Here is a 21240-nt window from a genome sequence, read left to right on the forward strand (position 1 = left end):
AATTTTATTTTTAGTCCTAGATTTATAGGTTGCAGTCCACTTTAAATCATTTTATATCAGAACATCCTAATTTGATCATAGTATTATTGTGCTATGATCATTTTTGGTCCTCCGTCAACAAAAATCGTTGAAATGTTGTTAAATACAATGACATTTCAATCTTTTTTATACAAGTAAGTTGACCCGCTATATTTTTTATATTTTTATTTTTTTGAAAATTCCATAATTCAAGACTGAAATGCCCTTACATTTAATGAAATTTAAACTGTTGTGTTGATAGATGACCAAAAAATGGTTACGCCACAATAATAATAATAATAATAATAATAATAATAATAATAATAATAATAATAATAATAATAATAATAATAATAATAATAATAATAATAGGACCAAAATTGGATGTTCTGAAAAAAAAAATTAAAAGAACTAAAAGTGGACTGACAGTTATAAATCTATGACTAGATGGAATTAACTCTATATTTGAAACAAAATAATATTAAGAGTTGAAAAGTTAGTTATGATGAGAAAATTTGTAATATTTATTAGTGAAAGTGTAATATTTATGAAAAAGTCGACATGTCTCACATATTAGAATTCTTGAAACGTTCTCGTAGGAGATTTTGTCGCATTTTAATTTCAATTCAATGCAATCCCTACCCATTAAATTCAAATTTCTCCTCCATTTAAATAATATCCTGATCACACAACACCCTAATTATATAAGAAAGGGATATATTTCTATTTTCATCCATATATAATAAATGCAATGTAAATGTTTTAAATAATAAATGCAAAAGGTTTATAAAGGATGTTCATATTGAGTAATAAAAGTTGTTATATTTATTGAAAGTCGAAATTTTTATTAGATATCAATCAAGAAATTTTAGTGACAGAAAGAGTATGAAAAATATTAAAATATGTCGCATAAAAATACTGATGAACTGTTAACCTAAAATTAACAATTTGTATTTAGCCAAAAAACCTTTTAAATTATGTGATTGCAGTTAACATATTCTGTATTTGCAGTAAACCGTTTATTTGTCGGTAAATAAATTAAAAGTACATAATATAACATGTTAACTACAAACACATAAATTGTTAACTGTATGTACAAAATATGTTATATATAGTAGAGTTCTGGTGCGGCCTTAGTCTCCCATGCGGTCATGCAGATATATTAGAACCATAGGATGAACTGAGATCAAACGACTGAAAATCAATGAATGAAGAAGAGAAATTACGCGGTGGAAATTTCGTAATTTCTTGCACCATGTATATTTCGATGGTGCATTACGTGCTAATGTGTGGTGCATTTTTGAGTGATTCATGGTGCATTGATTTGTATTACACCACTCAACGGGGGTGTCAAATCCGTCGACGGGTTCAATTGACCCGTTATCGGGGTGCTAGTGTGTGGTGCATATTTGAGTGCTCTGTGGTGCATATTTGAGTGCTCTGTGGTGCATTATGTGATCGGATGATACAGATAAGGCCGCACGACCGCATGACAGATGATGACCGCATATGAGCGCATTTATATATATATATATATATATATATATATATATATATATAATGGTAACAATATATTACGTGTTTGCAGTTAACAAATTTTGTACTTGTAGTTAGTCGTTTATGTTTTGTAATTACTATTTTATCTATTTGTTGTTAACATCTCTTCAATTTATTCACATGCCAGGTATATAAATTGGTAACTATAAGTACATAATATATCAACATCTAACAACAGATACATAATATTTCATGAACCATGGTCCACATCCCAAGATCGAACTTGATCCATTGTATAGCAATTGTATGAGACGTAGACAAAAAGTATTATACACCAACTCTTTATTTATATAAGGCCTCTAATGTAGGCCTTAACTTAACTAGTCTCCGCAAGTAATTAAGTACTTGTTCTGATCTAAAATCTTTGCACTGCAAATACAATGGCAGCTCTCTCAAGAAAGTTAAGTGGCTCATCCTCAGTCTTGGTCTTCCTCTTCGTGGTGGTGACCCTTGCACCGCGCGGCGAATCGGCGATCACATGCGACACAGTCTACGGGGACCTGAAACCGTGTCTAAGCTACATATTGTTCGGCGGGAATGTGTCGTCGGAGTGTTGCGGCGGGGTGAAGACGCTGGTTAGCGGCGCGCAGACGACGGCGGATCGGCAGAGCGCGTGCTCGTGCTTGAAGTCCGTGGCTTCGCGTGCCGGTGCAGCGCAGCTTAGCCGGGCGGCTGAAATCCCCGGAAAGTGTGGGGTGGATTTTCCTTACAAGGTTGATCCCAACGTCGACTGCTCCAAGGTCACGTTTGGCATTTGAGTATGCTGTGTGTGTGTGTGTGAATGTGAGGTAAAGAAATGTCACGTATTCTGTAATTTGTAGAAAAGTCATTGCCGTTTATCCTTGCTAGCATTGGTTTTGGAATGTTACCTAATAAAGTGCCTTGTCGCGGGGGTTGGGGGTGCCCATGATATGTTTTTCTTCTTCTTTTAAATGTTTGTTTGTAATATATATGTATGATGCCATGATGATTCAATCATATCATAACTACATATTTTGATGGTCAGAAATATTATGTTTTCACAGTAGCTTTAGTACTGTTTCTGCTTTAATAAACTCATGCATGTAGATTGTTTTGAAGCATGTGTTATATCTCAATTAAAAGTCTCTTCTCAGAGTTGGATTGTACAATTATGTTTATATGTGTACAAATCCGTCAAACCCTTTGCTAATCCTTATACCATGGACCAGGGTTCGTTCACAGAGCACTGTAGACCATGTGCATGTGTATATGTTTTAAGAGTATTTATGAATTTTTGTGTTTGTATTGTGAAATTTTGTGCCTATGAACACAAATTATGTACCTAAATCAAAATTGAAAAATAAGTAAATTTATGTGCTTTTTTATCTTGTATTATGAAATTATGTGCCATTGAGTATGAATTTTGTACCTCGTTACTTCGATTGATGGTCTATAATACAATGTGGACCCTGATCAATGATATAAATTGTCGCCCTTCACAACACGTGGACCACAGTGACATATAATTGACTTTGATATCCAATTGAAGTTTGTGTTTCATCTTAACTAGAGATGATAGTTGTTTTGTAAATTTATGTTTATATATTATATGTGGTCAATAGATTGAAGTTCCCGCTTCGGAGCTCATTACTAGCGCTCCAGTTTCGATATACCACATCTAATATGTATCTTTGCTTTCACTATTACAAAAATCAATTTCAATTACGGCTATCTTACACTTTTCACGTAAGTTTTTAGGTGTAGCATATATTACCGTAGTAATTAAAACAATAAAGAAACAACGTCGGTTTTGAAGCATCTTATGAAGTATTTTAATAAATACTTTTAACTCTGATTTTTTTTTTAAATTAAAATCTTAATCAAGACATTACAACCGTGAATCTGTGCGTATAAAAAGTTTTCGATTGGAATTTAAAATATATATATATATATATCCTTACTATAATATAGCAGAACCTATAGTTTTCCCGCCCAGCAAGAAACGACAGCGTTTAGTTTGTATTGTATTTATAATGATTTAATAATTTACCAATCTGATGCAGTGGAAAATACATAGAGACCGGCGGCAAGTTAATTAATTTTTGATTTTCAGTGAGTAATACATATAGACAAGCGGCTGTTCATTTACCAAAGAAAAAATTATTAATATAAGCATAGTACGGGGTAATATTTAATTTGGACGCTTGGTTTTTATCAACGTAATAAATGGCGTCAAAACGATTCGTTTCCTTTTTTTTTTTTGAAAACAAATGGATTTCAACAGACTGCTAAACAATTCTTCTCCCAAAGACTGCTAAACAATTATAAATACATCACTTTTGTCTTCAATACAAACACTACTAATCGTGAAAACAATCAGAAAGAATGGCTGTCAATATAAAAAATATAGAAAATATATCCATTGTACATTGTTGCACGTGAAATCTCTCCCATGAACACAAAGAGTGCAATACCCTACGCATTGTTAGAGAATATATGAAGTTTCTGAACGAAAAAGTTATTCATGAATTTAGTGTATAAAAGTTGTCTTTCATGATCAAAAGGTATGATTTAAATAAGAATTAAGATTTATTAGAATTAGACTGTAAGCAGTATTGTTATATTAATACTGTTTTTATGATTAAACTTCAACATTTTTCAGGGAACATTCCTTCATGCTTTTATTTTAAAGAACATGTTGAAAGGTTCCTTAATTGGTTTAAAGAAGGGAGAGTATATGGGATTAAAAATTCCTTTTTTTCTAAACATTTGATATGAATGAAAAGTCGGTGGTTTTTGATACAGTGTTCTAAATTTGTGATGAAAGGCAGTGAGATTCATTTGGAATGTTTTGGGTAATTGTGCCTTAATGTGATATCTGCATTGTTGGTGTGGATTTTACATTATTTGCTTTACTTCATGACTTATTCATTTTTCAATCATTACAAATTTGTGTGAATGATTGCTGATTACAACCGTTAAACTCAACTAAATTGAGTTTGGAGTTAATGATTTTCTACTGAATGAATGGTATTATCAGTTAAATCTATTTTATGTTATTTGCAAGGCTTTTTTTTTTTTTTTTTTTTTTTTTTTTTTGCAGATAGTTCAGCACACTTGCAATCATTAACAACCACTTTAAAGTGATTGACAATGTGAAGCAATCTGGAAGAACTGAAGAAGACAGTTAGTATTTAGAAAAACTTGGTTTTGCTTTGAGTTGTGTTCAATTTTGGTTGTATTGTGCAAGAAGAAGAATAGTCTTCTAAAACTATTCAATTTTTTAGTATTGGTTTTGTATAAGTATTTCTATTTTAAAGTGTAAATTGAAATGTATTTTTATTTTTAGTTTTAATATATATTCTTTTTCTAATTTGGGAGTTCAACGCATGATATCAAACTTTACTTTGCAACATAATTATGAAAAAAATTAAAAATAGAGTGTAATCTTCCTCATAATTTTTCCCTAACTGCTGTAAGAAATATTTTAGAAGATGGATACATATTTTTTTTTATACTTGACTGCTGTAAACAATATTTGAAAATAAGAAGTGCTAGAGTTTCTTGAATATAGTTATAGCACTATTTAACATAGAGGTTTCTTGATAATCCGAGAACATGTTGGTATGAAGGTACTATGAGTTTGGAATGGAATTTAAGAAGAAATTTATTCATGGCCATAAACTTTAAACGTTGTTAGTTAGATACAGATCTAACAATTCTGAGAATCCAGTCTTCTAGATCTGTAAATAAGAACCACTACAGAACGGTTCTTAAATTAAATTGTTTTATTAAGCTCTTATATATATATATATATATATATATATATATATATATATATATATATATATATATATATATATATATATATATATAGTATTAAAGTTGTGTAAATAAAATCCAGATAATATTCGAAATGTACTTACCTAAGCCATTGGCTTCAAAATTGACTTGAACACAAAGTTTACTTAACAGCTTCAAATATGCTCCGGCGAACTATTTTCTATATTAATGCATTTAGTATCTTTACATAAAACTTTTTATTTTTTAATATACTTCAACAATGAATATCTTTACAAAATATTCTCTAGGTTAATATTAAAGTAATTTTACTTAACATTGTATAAGTTTTATCCGTGCATCGCACGAGACAATTACTAGTATATATATATATAGGAAAAAAGTTCCCGTGCGGCGGTGCGGCGGGGTTACAAAATACACCACCAGTGTTATTAATATGCACCAACAGTGTATGGGAAACACACCACAATGAAATACAAAAAAAAAAAAAAAAACATCACAGAATACACAATAGACCCTAAAAATACACCATATAACTCACCACACCCCAATAGTGTATTTCCGAACACTGTATGATGTTTTTACTCACGCCTAATTGTGTGTTTATGGTGATGCGTACCTAATTTGTGTGTATTTTTGTGGTGTATTTTCCTAACGTTGATGGTGTATATTTGTTGAACTATTGGTGACACCACACCGTCGCACCTGAACCTAACTTTCTCTCTCCCTCTCTCTCTCTCTCTCTCTCTCTCTATATATATATATATATATATATATATATATATATATATATATATATATATATATATATATATATATATAGGGAAGGGATCAAGTGCATTTGTTGCTTCCCGTGCGGTTGTGCGGTGGATTAATGTGCGTGAGGTTTATACTTAATGTGCGTGAGTGTTGTTCTTAATGTGCGTGAGCTTTGTGTTTAATGTGCGTGATGTTAATATGCGTGAGTTTTGTACTTAATGTTCCTGAGTGTTGTGCTTAATATGCGTGTGATTTGTGCTTAATGTGCGTGAGTAGTTCAGAATTACGAACTCAGAAAGAAGCAGAACAGAAAATCACCATATAACTATGCTACTGAAATGAGAAGCACCCATATAGTCATGATAAAATGTTTGCACCAGCACCCTTTTCGCACCTTCATTCTTAAGAATCTGAGCTATGCTACTGAAAAGAGAAGCACCCATATAGTCATGATAAAATGTTTGCACCAGCACCCATTTCACACCTTCATTCTTAAGAATCTGAGCAAAAGCATCAAGAGAGCTCTTGTACTTGACGGCTTCACCAGATGTCATCATCTTTGGGTAAGAAGCAATACCAGCACCATTTGTGATAACCCATCCGAGAACAAAGCTAGCGAAGAAACTATCTTGTAGGTCTCCACTTTTCTGCTGTATTTTACACATTCACGCACATTAAGTACAAATCTCAAGCACATTAGATACAACACTCACGCACATTGAGTACAAATCTCACGCACATTAATAACCGCACAACCGCACGGGAAGCATTCACCCGCACGGGAACCTGAGTCTATATATACTTATAGCACTTTTTTCCCATAAATTATTTAGGTGGCAGTTTTTTCCCCTAATATGTTAAATGGACATATTTATCCTTAAAATAAATATTTCATTTATTTTTCTTCTCCAACAAATTATAACCACGATTTGGTTCAAACCGAACTGACACTATAACAACCAAACAGAGAGGTTATGATGACAATTTAGAACCGGAACCCGATTTAGAGTTTATTAAAATCACGAACCGAAACTTTCTGTTCATGTTCTGAATTGAAAAAATAAAATACATTAATTGTTGAATTTACAATTTTAAAAGTAAAAAAATAAAATTTTAAAAGAAAGTTTGAACCAACTGTTCAAATTGGATTTGAAACTGTAAATTGACTGTTCAAAATCAAAACCAAATCGCGGTAATATATACTTATATGTGAGAATCAGAATAAATGCAAAAAAAAAAAAAAAAAACACTATTTGCAAATATTATAATTCTAATTTTAAGCTAATGCTAGTAGTTGTTCCAATTTGAACCTTCGGTTCACGGTTCAGGATCCATCTTTTTCAGTTCACGATTTTAATAAACGAAAACCCAAATATTGGGTTATGGTTCTGAATCATAACAAATATTTTCGATTTGATTGCTATAGTTTATGGTTCAGTTCGAACCGAACCGTGGTCATCTTTATGTATAAGCAATATATTAGTGTTGGATTATTATTTTAGAATATATATCTTGGACTATATATATATATATATATATATATATATATATATATATATATATATATATATATATATATAGTGTTGTAAGTGTGGGGTAATTCTATTATATATTGTGATGAATGATTTAATTTGGATTATATAAATGTTGTGTTGGCAATTGAATTTTGTGTTGGATATTGTACATAGAATTAATAAATAAAAATAAATACTTTTTTAAAAATATAGCTTTAGCATCATTACTCACCTAGTATAGACACCGGAAGTATTTTAAAAAAGTATATGCATCGTCTTCACTAGGCTAGTAAAGACTCTAGCTTGTAATTAAAAAAAGAGTTATTACCATCTGAGGTCCTCCGAGTATAGTGGTTTTGCCACGTTTAGTCCTAAACTTTCAAATTGACCATTTGTGATCCTTCGACTTTCAAATTTAACCATTCGTGGTCCAAGTTAACCACTCATGGTCCTCCAACTTTCGAAATTTAACCAACTATAGTCCTTTCAAGAGGACCACGAGTGGTTAAATTTTAAAAGTTGAAGGACCATGGGTGGTTAACTTGGACCACGAATGGTTAAATTGGAAAGTCGAAGGACCACAAATGATCAATTTGAAAGTTTAGGACTAAACGTGGCAAAACCACTATACTCGGAGGACCTCATGTGGCATTAACTCTTAAAAAAACAATAGGCATCATTACTTTTAAATATAGACATTAAAAATTAGGTACAATTGGCGTCTTTACAAAACTAGCAAATCAGTAAAGACGCCATTGTCCAAAAGAACAAAAAATTACCCGTCAAGCTAGTAATGACTCGTAAAGATATACCATACACGCCTGGAGCGAGTTAATACCATTTGAAGTCCTCCGAGTATAATGGGTTTGCCACGTTTAGTCCTAAACTTTCAAATTGACCATTTGTAGTCCTTCGACTTTCAAGTTTAACCATTCGTGGTCCATGTTAACCACTCATAGTCCTTCAAGTTTTGAAATTTAACCAGTTGTGGTCCTCTTGAAAGGACCATGGTTGGTTAAAATTTAATAGTTGAAGGACCACAAGTGGTTAACTTGGACCACAAATGGTTAAATTTGAAAGTCGAAGGACCACAGATGGTTAATTTGAAAGTTTAGGACTGAACGTGGCAAAACCACTATACTTGGAGGACCTCAGATGGTATTAACTCCGTCTGGAGCAGTAGAGACCCAAATAACTCAATTTGTTGTAGAGATACTAAAATTACTCCATAATATATATTCATACTTCCCAAAAGGTTGAATTGCCGACCCCATAATATATATTTATTGTCAGATGTGTTATTGTATTAATTTTTTTATTTGATTATTATGTGAATGTGAATTTTGGCATATTACATCGTGGACTAGGGTACACCTTGCATCATGGACCCTGCATCACAACACAATCATTTTATATTAAGTGTCAACTAGTGTATCATATTTAATAATATCATTCTATACGTACTATGTTAATAATGTTTTTTATATATGTCCATAAACCTATACCTTAATATTCATAAACACTAAACTAAATGTACATCATATGTAATTCTATTCATTGCATAGTAGGTTTATAAAGTTCTTTATATATGTTCATAAAAACAATATAATGTTTATTAATTACAGACACATAATGTTTAATAACATTAATCTATTGCTATATTCATAACAGTTGTTTTATATGTCCATAAATTTAAATCTTAATGTCAATAAACACTGAACTATATAAATATACATCATATGTATTTCCATTTATTATATAGTAAGTTCATAATATTCCTTATATATGTTTATAAAAACTAAAAACAAAGCTTAACATACATAAACATTCAATACAGAGAAGAGATGCATCACGTACTATATACGTTCATAATATTTGTTCTGTATGTCCATAAATCTAAACATTAAAGTTCATAAACACTAAACTAAATGTAAATCAAATTAAATGTATTTCCATTCACTTTAAAGTTGGTTTATAGTATTCTTCTAAATTTATATAAAAACAAAGCTTAGTATATACACATAAACACTATACTAAAGTAATGACTTTATGTACCTATATATTTATTTAAAAAAAATTTATAATATGTCAATATGTGTTGATGGTTTTATGGGGACCGGGTCCCCATAAATTGGGTATATAGGTACAGAATGAGGTAGGAAAATAGTGACTTTATTGCCTTGGGCGTAAAGCCCAATTGAATAAATACAAAGCCCAAGAGACTGGCCTAAGAATGGCAGCCCAAAAGAATAAATAAACAAAGGACTAAATAAACAAAAGGGAAAAGGGTCAAATAAGCCCCTGAACATTATACAAGGAGGCAATTAGGCCCCTGAACTTTTAAAAGTAGCAATTAAACATATTAACTTTTGACTTTGGTGCAATTAGACCCAAAAATTGAATATTTACCTGTAATTGCAGGTAACCTCTTATGTAGCATCATTTAAGCTTGCCACGTATGCAACCTTAAAAAATAATAATAAAAAAGTATTTATTAAAATTAAAAAAAAAAATAATAATAATAAATAAATAAATAAATAAATAAACATTTGTGGTGACGATTTGCCCATTCTATGCCGTTCGCCGCTCCGTCCGGCGGCCAGAGAAGAAGAAGGCAGCCACGGGCATGGCCGCCTTCAACCTCTTCACTCTCTCAGTTTTTTTTTTTTTTTTTTTTTTTTTTTTTTTTTTTTTTTTTTTTTTTTTTAAACCCATCTTCGTCTCCAGATTTGGAGACGAAGAAGGAGAGAAGAACAAGGCAGCCATGGGCGACGGCCATGGCTGCTTTCAACATCTCGGTTTTTTTTTTTTTTTTTTTTTAAATTTTTTTTTAATATTTTTTTTTTGTGTGAATCTTTCCCTTCTTCGTCTCCAGATCTGGAGACGAAGAAAGGGAAAGAGGACCCTTCTTCGTCTCTAGATTTGGAGACGAAGAAGGAAGAGGAAGGCAGCCATGGCAGCCGGCCATGGCTGCCTTTGACAGTTTGACGGGTATTTTTTTTAATTTTAAAATTAAATATTATTTTATTAATAAAAATGACATGTAGGATGCCACATAAAAGATTACCTGCAATTACAGGTAAATATCCTGTTTTTGGGTCTAATTGCACAAAAGTCAAAAGTTGATGTGTTTAATTGCTACTTTTAAAAGTTTAAGGGCCTAATTGCCTCCTTGTATAATGTTTAGGGGCTTATTTGACCCTTTTTCCTAAGCAAAATAAAGCTAAATAATTTACCAAGAATTCGATCCTAGGTGTACCACCAAGAAGAAGGAGACCAAACCACTAGACAAAATGAGAAGTTGTGTTTTAATGTGTGTCTTATACAGACCAGACACTCCCCCACCCCTTTTATACTGTCAGTAGCTCAACCCAGACTACCTATGTGTACACCATCAATAGCCTGTGAATTCTAACCAGACACGCATCCCACGTTGTCCCTTGTCGTCAACCACCTTAACCACATTCTCCAGCCGCCAAATGCCACGCGGCAACATGCCCGAACCCCTCGGCTGTCCGCGAGGGGCACGACCGAGATAAGCCAAGCGCGCGTCAAGCGCCCGGACACCCCGGGCAGCACGACCAACCACCACCTCGGGCGACTAGGTGCGATGCCAGGGTGCTAAGGGGCGCAATTTGTGCCCCCGAGCGGCGATCGCGCCCTCTAACACCCCCACTAGCGCGCCGACAGCGGTCGGCGCTTGCCATCACCCCAATGCCCTACGAGCTTGTAGCCATGCGACCAACACCCCAAACGTCATGCGCCATGCGACCACTGTTTGCCATGCAACCACTCGCTATGCGATCATCCACCACCATACGCCATGCAACCACCCCCCAACATACGCCTTCAATACTGTGCCCCCTTGCCTTCTGGTAGGGTCCCGTTGCTACACCATGGGGCACCTTAGGCCCGCCGGGAGCGCCGTGGCCAGAGGTGGCCGGTCGTGGGGGGTTAGTGAATCTGCCTGCCTGCCATTTGAATAAATATAAAATGGAATGCTTTAGTTAATATGAGAGGGTGTTGCCTTGTGGGCAGGGTTGCGCGTGCTTAAAGAGATATCCTATGTTTGATTCTTGCTTGTGGTAAGTTTTATCCAATTTACTCCAAGCCCCTTCTTGTGTACTTTTTGGGCCACCTCCTTCCTTCATCACACCCCATTTGAAACAAGACTTTTAATTTATAATAAAATGGGTCTCATGGCCCCATCATGTGTCATTTAAAATATCTTAAATAAAACTTTTAATGATACCCCGCTTGGAACAAGACTTTTAATTTCTAATAAAATGGGTCTAATGGCCCCATCATGTGTCATTTAAAATATATTAATTAGAACTTTTAATGATATGTATTCTAGGAAAAATCACCTTCAATTGTTTCTGGACTGTCAATGTAGTCCCTAGTTTTCAATTATATTTCAACTAATTTGATCATCGAATTGTTCAAAATTTTGTCAATTAAACCCTTTCGAGAGATCAAAATAGTGATTTCCCCATCTTTAAAATTTCATCAAATTTATCCTCGAAGGGTTTACTTGATGAAATTTTAAACAATTCGAGGATCAAATAGTTGAAATTGAAAACTAGAGACTACATTAATAGTTGGAAAACAATTGAGGGACAAAATGGTAATTTCCTCTATTTCTATATATAAGGACAAAAATATGGATGTGTTTGGCTGCATGTAGCAACATGCACCCTTGTCTACGATATAACTATTAGTGATTTTTTTTTTATAGGAGACACATTTAAGTCCGTATCATAGTAAAACTAATACTCGCACTATACTTTCCAGTACGGAACCTATCCTATAACTCAAGCACGCTTAACTACAAAGTTCTTGCCATATGTTTCTTAAACAAATTTGTTATATGTAGATGAACATTAACCATTTAACCACTTCTTTGCATGGTAAGCCATAATGCCACGATTCAATAAGTGGATGCTGAACTCGGCCTCCAAGCGGCAGTCCCAAAACACCAAAAGATCAAAATGACAAGTTTTGCAAATACTTTATAGATCAGATATGTGTTTTTTTTTTACTAGTCAATTCAACGTATGTAAATTGCGGATACTTTCTCAAAAAACGAAAAAGAAAAGAAAAACAAAGAAAGTAGTTAAGTTGAAGTGTTGAACTGACTACAATTCTGACATTACTGAGAGATTACATGCCGTGACATGTGGTGTAGTGTATATAACTTTGGCAACACGAACAAATATGTCAGAAAACGATATGATCGATCCTCCACAGCCACCCACCTTGTTGCTTATAAATACAAGCTTTCACTGCATGCATGCCCAGCTGAACTACAATCCCCAATATTTACATTGCAGATAGAGACAGCTACTTAAATGGGTCTCTCAAGAAACCTAAACCTCACAATCTTGGTCCTTCTCGCAGCGGCGCTGATGGCCCTTTCACCGCACGGCGGCGAAGCGGCGATCACCTGCGACACGGTGTACAGCGACCTCAACGCATGCCTCAACTACGTTATGTTCGGTGGGAATGTGCCGGCGGGATGTTGCAGTGGGATGAAGACGCTGGTGAGCGCGGCGGCGACGACGGCGGACCGCCAAACCGCGTGCTCGTGCTTGAAGTCCATTGTTTCCAAAGCCAATGCGTCAGAGATTAGCAGGGCGGCTGGACTTCCAGCCCAATGTGGTGTCAACATTCCTTTCAAGATTGGCCCCAACACTGACTGCTCTAAGGTCAAGTTTGGGTTTTAAATAAGTGAATTCTAGCTTTGTGCCTGTATGTGGATGTAAAATTTAAGAACATGCATTATGATGTATATATACTACATTTAAAATAATATTTATGTTTCTTTTCTATATGTAATCACAAGTTTTTTTTTTTTTTTTAAACTCTCTTTGTCTCATTTTATCTGTCATATTTATATTTACTATTCATTAATTAGTCAAGCCAACAATCTTTGTATTGTTTATTTTCTTTATTACTTTTATTCATTCTTTTTTTTTTTTTTTTTTTTTTTTTTTTTGTGTTTAATAGTAATTTTAATATAATTTTTAAATATATAAATTTTATATATTAATATTAAACTTAATATTATGAAAAATTGAGTTAAAAATAATTTTAGTCAGGCATAGTTAATCAAACTAAACACATAAAAGGGAGGGGGGCCGATGGGTGATTAATTACAATAATATGTCTGCAAATATTTTTTCTTAATTATGCATAAATATTAATTATCTACTACTCGTTTTGCGATTAAAAATATTGCACTAATAAATAAAAGTAATACACCAAATAACTAATAAATATTGAACACCAATTACCACACAATCAATTTAAAAAGTAAACATAATGTTCAATTCATAAGATTCAAAGAATAAAATTAAACATTCTCATGGTTTATATATAATTTCATTTCCATATAAGAACATAATTCAAAATTTCATTGAATTGAAAAAGGGAAAAGAAAAACCATATCCGTAAAAACGTTAAAAAGTTGAAAAACGAGTCTTGTATCAAAATATATTTTATTAATTTGGGATAGAAATGCATTTCCGACATAGGAAATAAGTTTTTGAAATTTGATTAATTAAGAAATAATTCAAAACCTTTTTCGTAAAATTTTTATTAATTTGAAATTAACACAAAATTTTTTTATGCAAATATAAAAAAGTTTTAGAAATTAATGCGTGTTTAGTAAGTGAAAAATTGGAACAATATTCTTGATAAATAGGAATTGAAATTGGTGAGTTAGAAAATTGAAAATTGAAAAACTTTTTTTATTAAACTTAATAATAATAATAATAATAATAATAATAATAATAATAATAATAATAATAATAATAATAATAATAATACTCCGTTGTTGTTGTTGTTGTTATTTTTGTTGTTGTTATTTTTGTTGTTGTTGTTGTTATTATTATTATTATTATTATTATTATTATTATTATTATTATTATTATTATTATTATTATTATTATTATTATTATTATTATTATTATTATTATTATTATTATTATTATTATTATTATTATTACAATCAAATTAGGAAAAATTGTAATTTATGTCTCTCTATAATTTGTCAATTATCAATGTCACCCCTGAATTATTGGTGGTGTAAATGTTGTCCCTCAATTTTCAAAATGATACATATATTGCCTCTCCCAAGTGTAAATGTTGTCCCTCAATTTTTAAAACGGTACATATATTGCCTCTTCCGTACGGTAAGGGAGGGGCAATATATGTACTGTTTTGAAAACTGAGGGGCAACATTTACACCACTAATAATTCAGGGGTGACATTGATATTTGACATATTATGGAGGTGCATAAATTACAATTTTCCCATCAAATTATGTACTAAAATGGCTGAAATAACTATAATTTATTTAGTAATATGTTTTATAAACTTTTGCTACCTTTTACACTAGATTTAGTATTAGTGTATAAAATTTATTTTTGTCTATAAATTAAATTTGTCAAATGATATCAAATAATTAGAAAAATGAAAAATTAGAGAAATATAGAATGCAAATTAAAAAAAAAAATCAAAAAAAAAAAACAAAGATATCAACTAAATAACCCTTAGATCCTATTTGCTTGAAGTGTAGCTCCTCAAGATTAATATTTCTTAACCATACAACATGGCAAGCACATGTAGACCCAGATACGTATTCAGCGTTAGTTGTTGACAAAGTGACAATCGGTTGCTTCTTTGAATACCACGAAACTGCTGTTGATCCCATCATGAATACATAGCCTGATGTACTCTTTCTATCCACAAGATCACCCACATAATCACTATCAGTAAAGCCGTATAGCACTGGGTTTTCACCCTTTTTGTAGAATAAACCATATTCAATAGTTCATTGCAAGTAACGGAAAATCCTTTTGGTTGCTTGCAGATGTGCTTCTCTTGGGTAATCCTTGAACCGACTAATGAGGCTTACCCGCATGCATTATGTCGGGCCTTGTTGCAATCAGATACATTAAATTGCCTACAATCTGCTTATAAAGAGTACTGTCCACATTCCTACCTTTATGAACTAACTTCAAACCTGTCTCCATAGGTGTACTTGCAGAATTGCATCCCTTCATTCCGAACCTTTCTAAAGTTTCTTTCACATATTTCTTTTGACAAATAAAAATGCCCGTAGCAGTTTGCTTCACTTCAATACCCAAAAAATAATGCATCATTCTAAGGTCAGACATAGCAAACTTGAGCATCATTGACTTCTTAAACATTTCAAACATCACACTATCATTTCCAGTATAAACTAAATCATCCACATATAGACACACAATGAGCATCTTCCCCCCTTCACCAACCATAACAAAAAGTGTGTGCTCATATGGACACTTCTTAAAACATTCTTTTAAAAAATAAGATTCTATACGGTTGTACCAAGCTCGTGGAGCTTGTTTCAAACCGTATAAAGCCTTTTTTTAATCTATAAACTTTATCCTCATTTCCAGCCTTAATATAACCAGGGGGTTGGTGAACAAATACATATTCAACTAAATTACCATGCAAGAAGGCTGACTTCACATCTAATTGGAAAATAGGCTACAAGTTTTGCGTTGCTAGAGATATTAATAGTCTGACAGTATCAAGTCTTGCTACGGGAGCAAAAACTTCTTCATAGTCGACTCCAAATTCTTGTTTTTATCCTTTAGCAACGAGACGAGCCTTATACTTGTCAACATCTCCATTTTACTTCAACTTTGTCTTATAAACCCATTTAACACCGATTGCTTTCTGCCCTTGTTGAAGCTCAGTTAACTCCCATGTATTATTCTTTTCAATTGATTCCATTTCTTCATCCATGGCTTTCTGCCACTTCATATCTTTCACAGCAGTTTCAAACGAGATCACAATCTGAAAATAAAGCAAAATGAGTGAATGCATCTTAAGAATCAATGCCAGTTACCTCATAATCTGACATCCAGATCGACCATCTTCTATCACGTTGTGGGCGTGGCTCTATAATACTTTTGATTGTAATTCATAAGACGTTTCATTTTGTTGATTGTGAGGATCCACCGTAGGCACGTCATCTTCAGTTTCTTCAACAACTGGCGCTGGAACTTGTTGAACAACATTGCTATTCCAAGGCCAGAAACAATCTTCATCAAATACCACGTCACGGCTAATCACAATTTTCTTGGTAATAGGATTGTAAAGCATATAAGCTTTTGATTCATGATTAGTACCAAGAAAAATGTATTTTTTCTCCCTTGTCATCTAACTTTCGCCTCAGTTGCTCTGGAATACGGGCATAGGCAATGCACCCAAAAATTCTAAAATGATCAACATTGGGTTTCCGACCACTCCAAGCTTCCTCTGGTGTCATATTTTGAACAGCAAGTGTGGGACTTCTGTTCAAAATATAAATGCTCAAATTGACTGCTTCAGGCCAATGAGATTTTTGGAACATTACTCCTCCTCAAAAAACTTCACACCATATTTAAAATAGTGCGGTTTTTCTGTTCACTGATACCATTCTGTTGAGATGTGTAAGCTATTGTAAGCCGCGCCGCCTTTGAATTCCATGAGTTTTACAGAAAGTATCAAACTCTATAGAATTGTACTCTCCACCACGATCTGTACACAGTACTTTGATTGGTTTGCCAACTTCATTTTCAATAAGCACTTCAAAATTTTTAAATGCAGCTAATGCTTCTGAATTCTCTTTTAAAAATTGCACCCATGTTTTCCGACTAAAGTCATCAGTGAGGCAAGTAGATATCTCTTACCTCCATTAGATGATAGATTTATTGGTCCGCAAATATCATAATGAACCAACTCCAACAGCTTACTTTCCCTCCATGACCCTTTTTGTGGAAATTGATTACGATGTTGTTTGCTTAGAACACATTCTTCGCAAACACCTAGAGGCACGGTAATTTGAGGGAGGCCTTCCACCATATTTTTTTGCTGCAAAACTCTCAAACCGCTAAAATGTAAATGACCATAGCGAAAATTCCATAACCATGTTGCATCCTTTACTTTTGTAGAGAAGCAAGAATAAGTAGTATTATTGAGATAAAGTGGGAACATGCGGTTAGGAGTCATTTTAACCTGAGCAATCAATCCCAACTTTGCATCTTGTATACTACATACTCCTTCCTTGATTGAAATCTCATATCCCTTTTCTTGCAGTTGGCCCGACCCACAGTAAGTAAATTAGTCTTTAAGTCTGAACAAAAAGAACATTAGAGATAATGTGGGTGATGCCTTTGTTTTGAAGAGTAACGGTTCCCTTACCCATTACAGATACTGTGGAATTGTCACCAAACTTCACAGTATTCTGGAAAGTTTCATCTAACTGAGAAAACATTGTCTTATCCCCACACATGTGATTGCTACATCCTGTATCTAAATACCACATGTGTTGAGTTTCTTCATTCACATGGCATGCTAGCAAGAGAGATACCTCTTCTTCTTTTTTTACAAAGTTGGTTTTTTCTTTATTTGCTTTAGTCAGATTCATGCGATAATATGACTGATAGTGGCAAAATTTGTAACAACCATAACACTCAACATTTGACAAGTCTCTTGGTTTATAGGTTGTCGAGGTATTATGGCCACCTCGCCTTCTTCCTTTTCCTCTACCTCTACCTCTGCCATGTCCTTTTTTTTCCCTCGATGATGGATGATTTTTTGTTGAGATCTTCAGTGCTTATTCATCATTTTCCTGATGAATAAATTTATGCTCATGAATCATTAAAGAACTCTGTAATTCATCCAAGGAAAGGTTTTCAACATTGTTAGCTTCCTCTATAGAGCACACAACAAAATTGAACTTCGGTGTCATGGATCGAAGAACCTTTTCAACAATATCAGCTTGCTCTATTTTTCCACCATGATTTCGCATCTTGTTGACAATTGCGGTTGTACGAGAGAGATATTCTGTAACTGACTCTCCTGACTTCATGCGGAGTGTTTCAAACTCTGTACGAAGTGCTTGAAGCTGCTGCCTCTTTGTTTTCGTAGAACCTTCGCATGGAGTCCCATATCCATAGCCGATGCGGAATGTCTATGGATGCCTTGAGCTCTGCCTCCTACAATGCCTCTAGTCCTCTCTTTAGTGCAGAAACGGCGTCCTTGATATCTGCCTCCAGCAACGCCACTTCCTCCGGCGCAAGTCCGGCTTGCACCAGGTCCTCCGCTCCAACTCCGGCGATGCTCTTCCCAATTTTATCACGGTCGACCTTACAAATAGCTCTCTGAACGAATTTCCGATCGAGAGACATAGCCGCTGTGGCTGGATCGGAGGACTGCTCCATCTGCTTCAGACTGAGAATCTCATTCTGTAGATCTGAGATTTGGTGTGGATTACGAACTCCTTTCTTCCGCTGCGGAATGTCTGTGGAGGTCACCTGCACTGGAGATTGTGTGATCGGAATCGATGGGCATCCTTGGATTGCCTTCCGCTGCGGATCGGCTACGGACGTCTACTGCTTCGAACTCAGATTCCTCTGCGAAATCGTTGCTGATGCTGATCGGACCGGTGATCGAGCATTGGCATTAATGCTACTCTGCATTGCAATAATCCTCTGTGGATCGATTGGAATCCTCTACGGATTGATCGGAATCCTCTGTAGATTGATCGGCGATGCGCGAACTAGGGATTGAGCAATCGACGTTGTCGTATGAGCCTTTCTTTGATTCGGTTCTCCAGCGCTGATAGCAGCGGTGGCGTAGCAGCCTCGCCATTCTGATACCATGCCGGAAAGGACTACATGAATGAATGAGAGAATAAAAAGCAGATTGAAGAAGAAGAAGATTGTATTATTTCAGTCCACAAGTCAGCTTACACGTTGGTTTATTAAAGGGAAGATGAAGGCATTGAATAGAAAGATTAGGTTAGGAAAAGACAATAAAGCCCTATGCCCTATGCGAGAGTGGAGTTTTATTTTTATGCTCCAACACTTTGCAAAGAATTGTCTCCAAGATTGGACGTTCAATGGCCTGAAAAAGATAATGTTTTGCTTTGCGATCTTTCAGTTTCAACACCTCCAATCTTGTCTGATGCTCTTCTGGCATCCCTGTAGTTGGCTCCGCAACTGCAGTCTCAATAACACACCAAAGTTCTTTAGAACTCAGAAAATTCTCCATCAGCATGCTCCAATGGTTGTAGTAACCATCAAAACGAGGAATTGTAGGTTGAACAAAATTTTCAGCTGCCATCACTATCTGCTATGAGAAGAAACTCTCTCTCAATAGTCCTAATGACACCATCGACCCTTCATTAATCAAAATCTTAATATCATATATAGTTTATTTTTTATTATTATTATTTTTTGTCTTATTACACTAATTAATAAGCTAATTCAACAATTAATTTTACAAAATACTTTAATTTCAATTAGTTAATTTATTAGCTACTAACTTTTCAGTTTCACGCTTTAGCTATTTTTAGTTAGGTGTGCCAAATAGAGTCATTAGCTTGCCATGAATGTCATCTTTGTTTAAAATAAACATGTATTTTTTTTTTTCCTACTGAATTCAACGTAACTTGCACGTAATTTGCGGAACATTTCTCCAATAAAAATACAAAGTAGTTAGTTGAACGGTGTAGAATTGTGTCATTATTGAGATTACACGCCGTGACTTCTGCTCCAGTATGTTCAGATTAGACAACACGAACAAATATACACGAAAGTGATGGATCCTTTTCACCTCTCTAAATATAAATATAAAGATTTCACTGCTCACATGAACCACGTACAAGCTCAACAATAATTAAAGTCTTGAGATATTCGAAGTGCAAAGATTACTAAAATGGATCTCTCAAGAAACCTAAACCTCACATTCTTGGTCCTCCTCGCGGCGGCGGCAGCCCTTGCACCGGGCGGCGAAGCGGCGATCACCTGTGACACGGTGTACAGTGACCTGAACGCGTGCCTTAACTACGTTATGTTTGGTGGAAATGTGGCGTCGGGATGTTGCAGTGGAATGAAGACGCTGGTCGGCGCCGCGAAGACGACGGCGGACCGGCAAAGCGCTTGCTCGTGCTTGAAGTCTATTGCTTCCAATGCCAACGCCTCACAGCTTAGCAGGGCAGCTGGGCTTCCGGCCAAATGTGGTGTCAACATTCCTTTCAAGATTGGCCCTAACATTGACTGCTCTAAGGTCAAGTTTGGCTTTTGAATTAATATATATGTGCCATATGTTTGTGTGTATGCATGTAAATCTAATATGCTGTATACTGTGTTTTAAATAATATTTATGGTGATTTTCTTTGTGGTGTAATTATGTGATAGTGAAATTAGGTTGATAATGTGAATTTAAAGAAATGTTATGTCATGGAATAATCACTGTTATAGAAGTAAATTCGTCGCTATCGGTTCACAATAACAGTATTCGTGCACTCGAAAAGTAACACAACAATCCCTGTCTCTGAGCATTCGGAGTAGGAATGAGAACTTACACATCATTAGAGTAATAATTGGACGTACACATGAAAGAGACTAGACAATCTTGAAGTAAATATAAACGCCATACTGTATATTTATAATAAATGCTAACCCACAAAATTTTTCTTGGCTTGCATTTTTCTAAACAATCACCCACAAATGCAAGGGAATATCAAGGAAGACTCTTAGTGTAAAGATTTTACACTTAAGTGCACGCTAGTGAATGAATCACAAGT

General features: G+C 34.3%; 4 protein-coding genes across 4 annotated transcripts; 3 read left to right on the top strand and 1 right to left on the bottom strand.

Annotated features, from left to right (window-relative positions):
- The first annotated feature begins 1955 nt into the window (after window positions 1-1955).
- LOC109174408 (non-specific lipid-transfer protein 1-like) lies at window positions 1956-2333 on the top strand. Its single transcript, XM_019323646.1, has one exon. It carries the CDS (start codon window positions 1956-1958, stop codon window positions 2331-2333), a length of 378 nt encoding a protein of 125 aa, XP_019179191.1.
- Window positions 2334-12915: 10582 nt separating this feature from the next.
- Window positions 12916-13457, top strand: LOC109174537 (non-specific lipid-transfer protein 1-like). Its single transcript, XM_019323756.1, has one exon. It carries the CDS (start codon window positions 12962-12964, stop codon window positions 13334-13336), a length of 375 nt encoding a protein of 124 aa, XP_019179301.1. The 5' UTR covers window positions 12916-12961; the 3' UTR covers window positions 13337-13457.
- Window positions 13458-15517: 2060 nt separating this feature from the next.
- On the bottom strand, window positions 15518-18871 carry LOC109174409. Its single transcript, XM_019323647.1, has 6 exons — window positions 18651-18871; window positions 16832-16960; window positions 16575-16731; window positions 16320-16460; window positions 16041-16148; window positions 15518-15940 (listed from the first exon to the last, which is right to left on the bottom strand). The coding sequence occupies exons 1-6, from the start codon at window positions 18869-18871 to the stop codon at window positions 15518-15520; spliced, it is 1179 nt and encodes a 392-aa protein (XP_019179192.1).
- Window positions 18872-20308: 1437 nt separating this feature from the next.
- Window positions 20309-20899, top strand: LOC109174515 (non-specific lipid-transfer protein 1-like). The gene has a single exon (XM_019323747.1). The coding sequence runs from the start codon at window positions 20370-20372 to the stop codon at window positions 20736-20738; it is 369 nt and encodes a 122-aa protein (XP_019179292.1). The 5' UTR covers window positions 20309-20369; the 3' UTR covers window positions 20739-20899.
- Window positions 20900-21240: the final 341 nt, after the last annotated feature.

This window comes from Ipomoea nil, unplaced genomic scaffold (assembly GCF_001879475.1).
Source record: "Ipomoea nil cultivar Tokyo-kokei standard unplaced genomic scaffold, Asagao_1.1 scaffold0642, whole genome shotgun sequence".
Taxonomy (NCBI): Eukaryota; Viridiplantae; Streptophyta; class Magnoliopsida; order Solanales; family Convolvulaceae; genus Ipomoea; species Ipomoea nil.

What these genes read in the sequence shown, in the direction of transcription:
- LOC109174408 (XM_019323646.1), top strand. Translation starts at nt 1,956, where the DNA reads ATGGCAGCTCTCTCAAGAAAGTTAAGTGGCTCATCCTCAGTCTTGGTC.
- LOC109174537 (XM_019323756.1), top strand. Translation starts at nt 12,962, where the DNA reads ATGGGTCTCTCAAGAAACCTAAACCTCACAATCTTGGTCCTTCTCGCA.
- LOC109174409 (XM_019323647.1), bottom strand. Translation starts at nt 18,871, where the DNA reads ATGGAGCAGTCCTCCGATCCAGCCACAGCGGCTATGTCTCTCGATCGG. An exon ending in CCAGAGCAACTGAGGCGAAA is followed by an intron (nt 16,732 to 16,831) that starts GTTAGATGACAA and finishes AATTGTGATTAG; the next exon opens with CCGTGACGTGGTATTTGATG. An exon ending in AAGCAATCGGTGTTAAATGG is followed by an intron (nt 16,149 to 16,319) that starts GTTTATAAGACA and finishes CAAAACTTGTAG; the next exon opens with CCTATTTTCCAATTAGATGT.
- LOC109174515 (XM_019323747.1), top strand. Translation starts at nt 20,370, where the DNA reads ATGGATCTCTCAAGAAACCTAAACCTCACATTCTTGGTCCTCCTCGCG.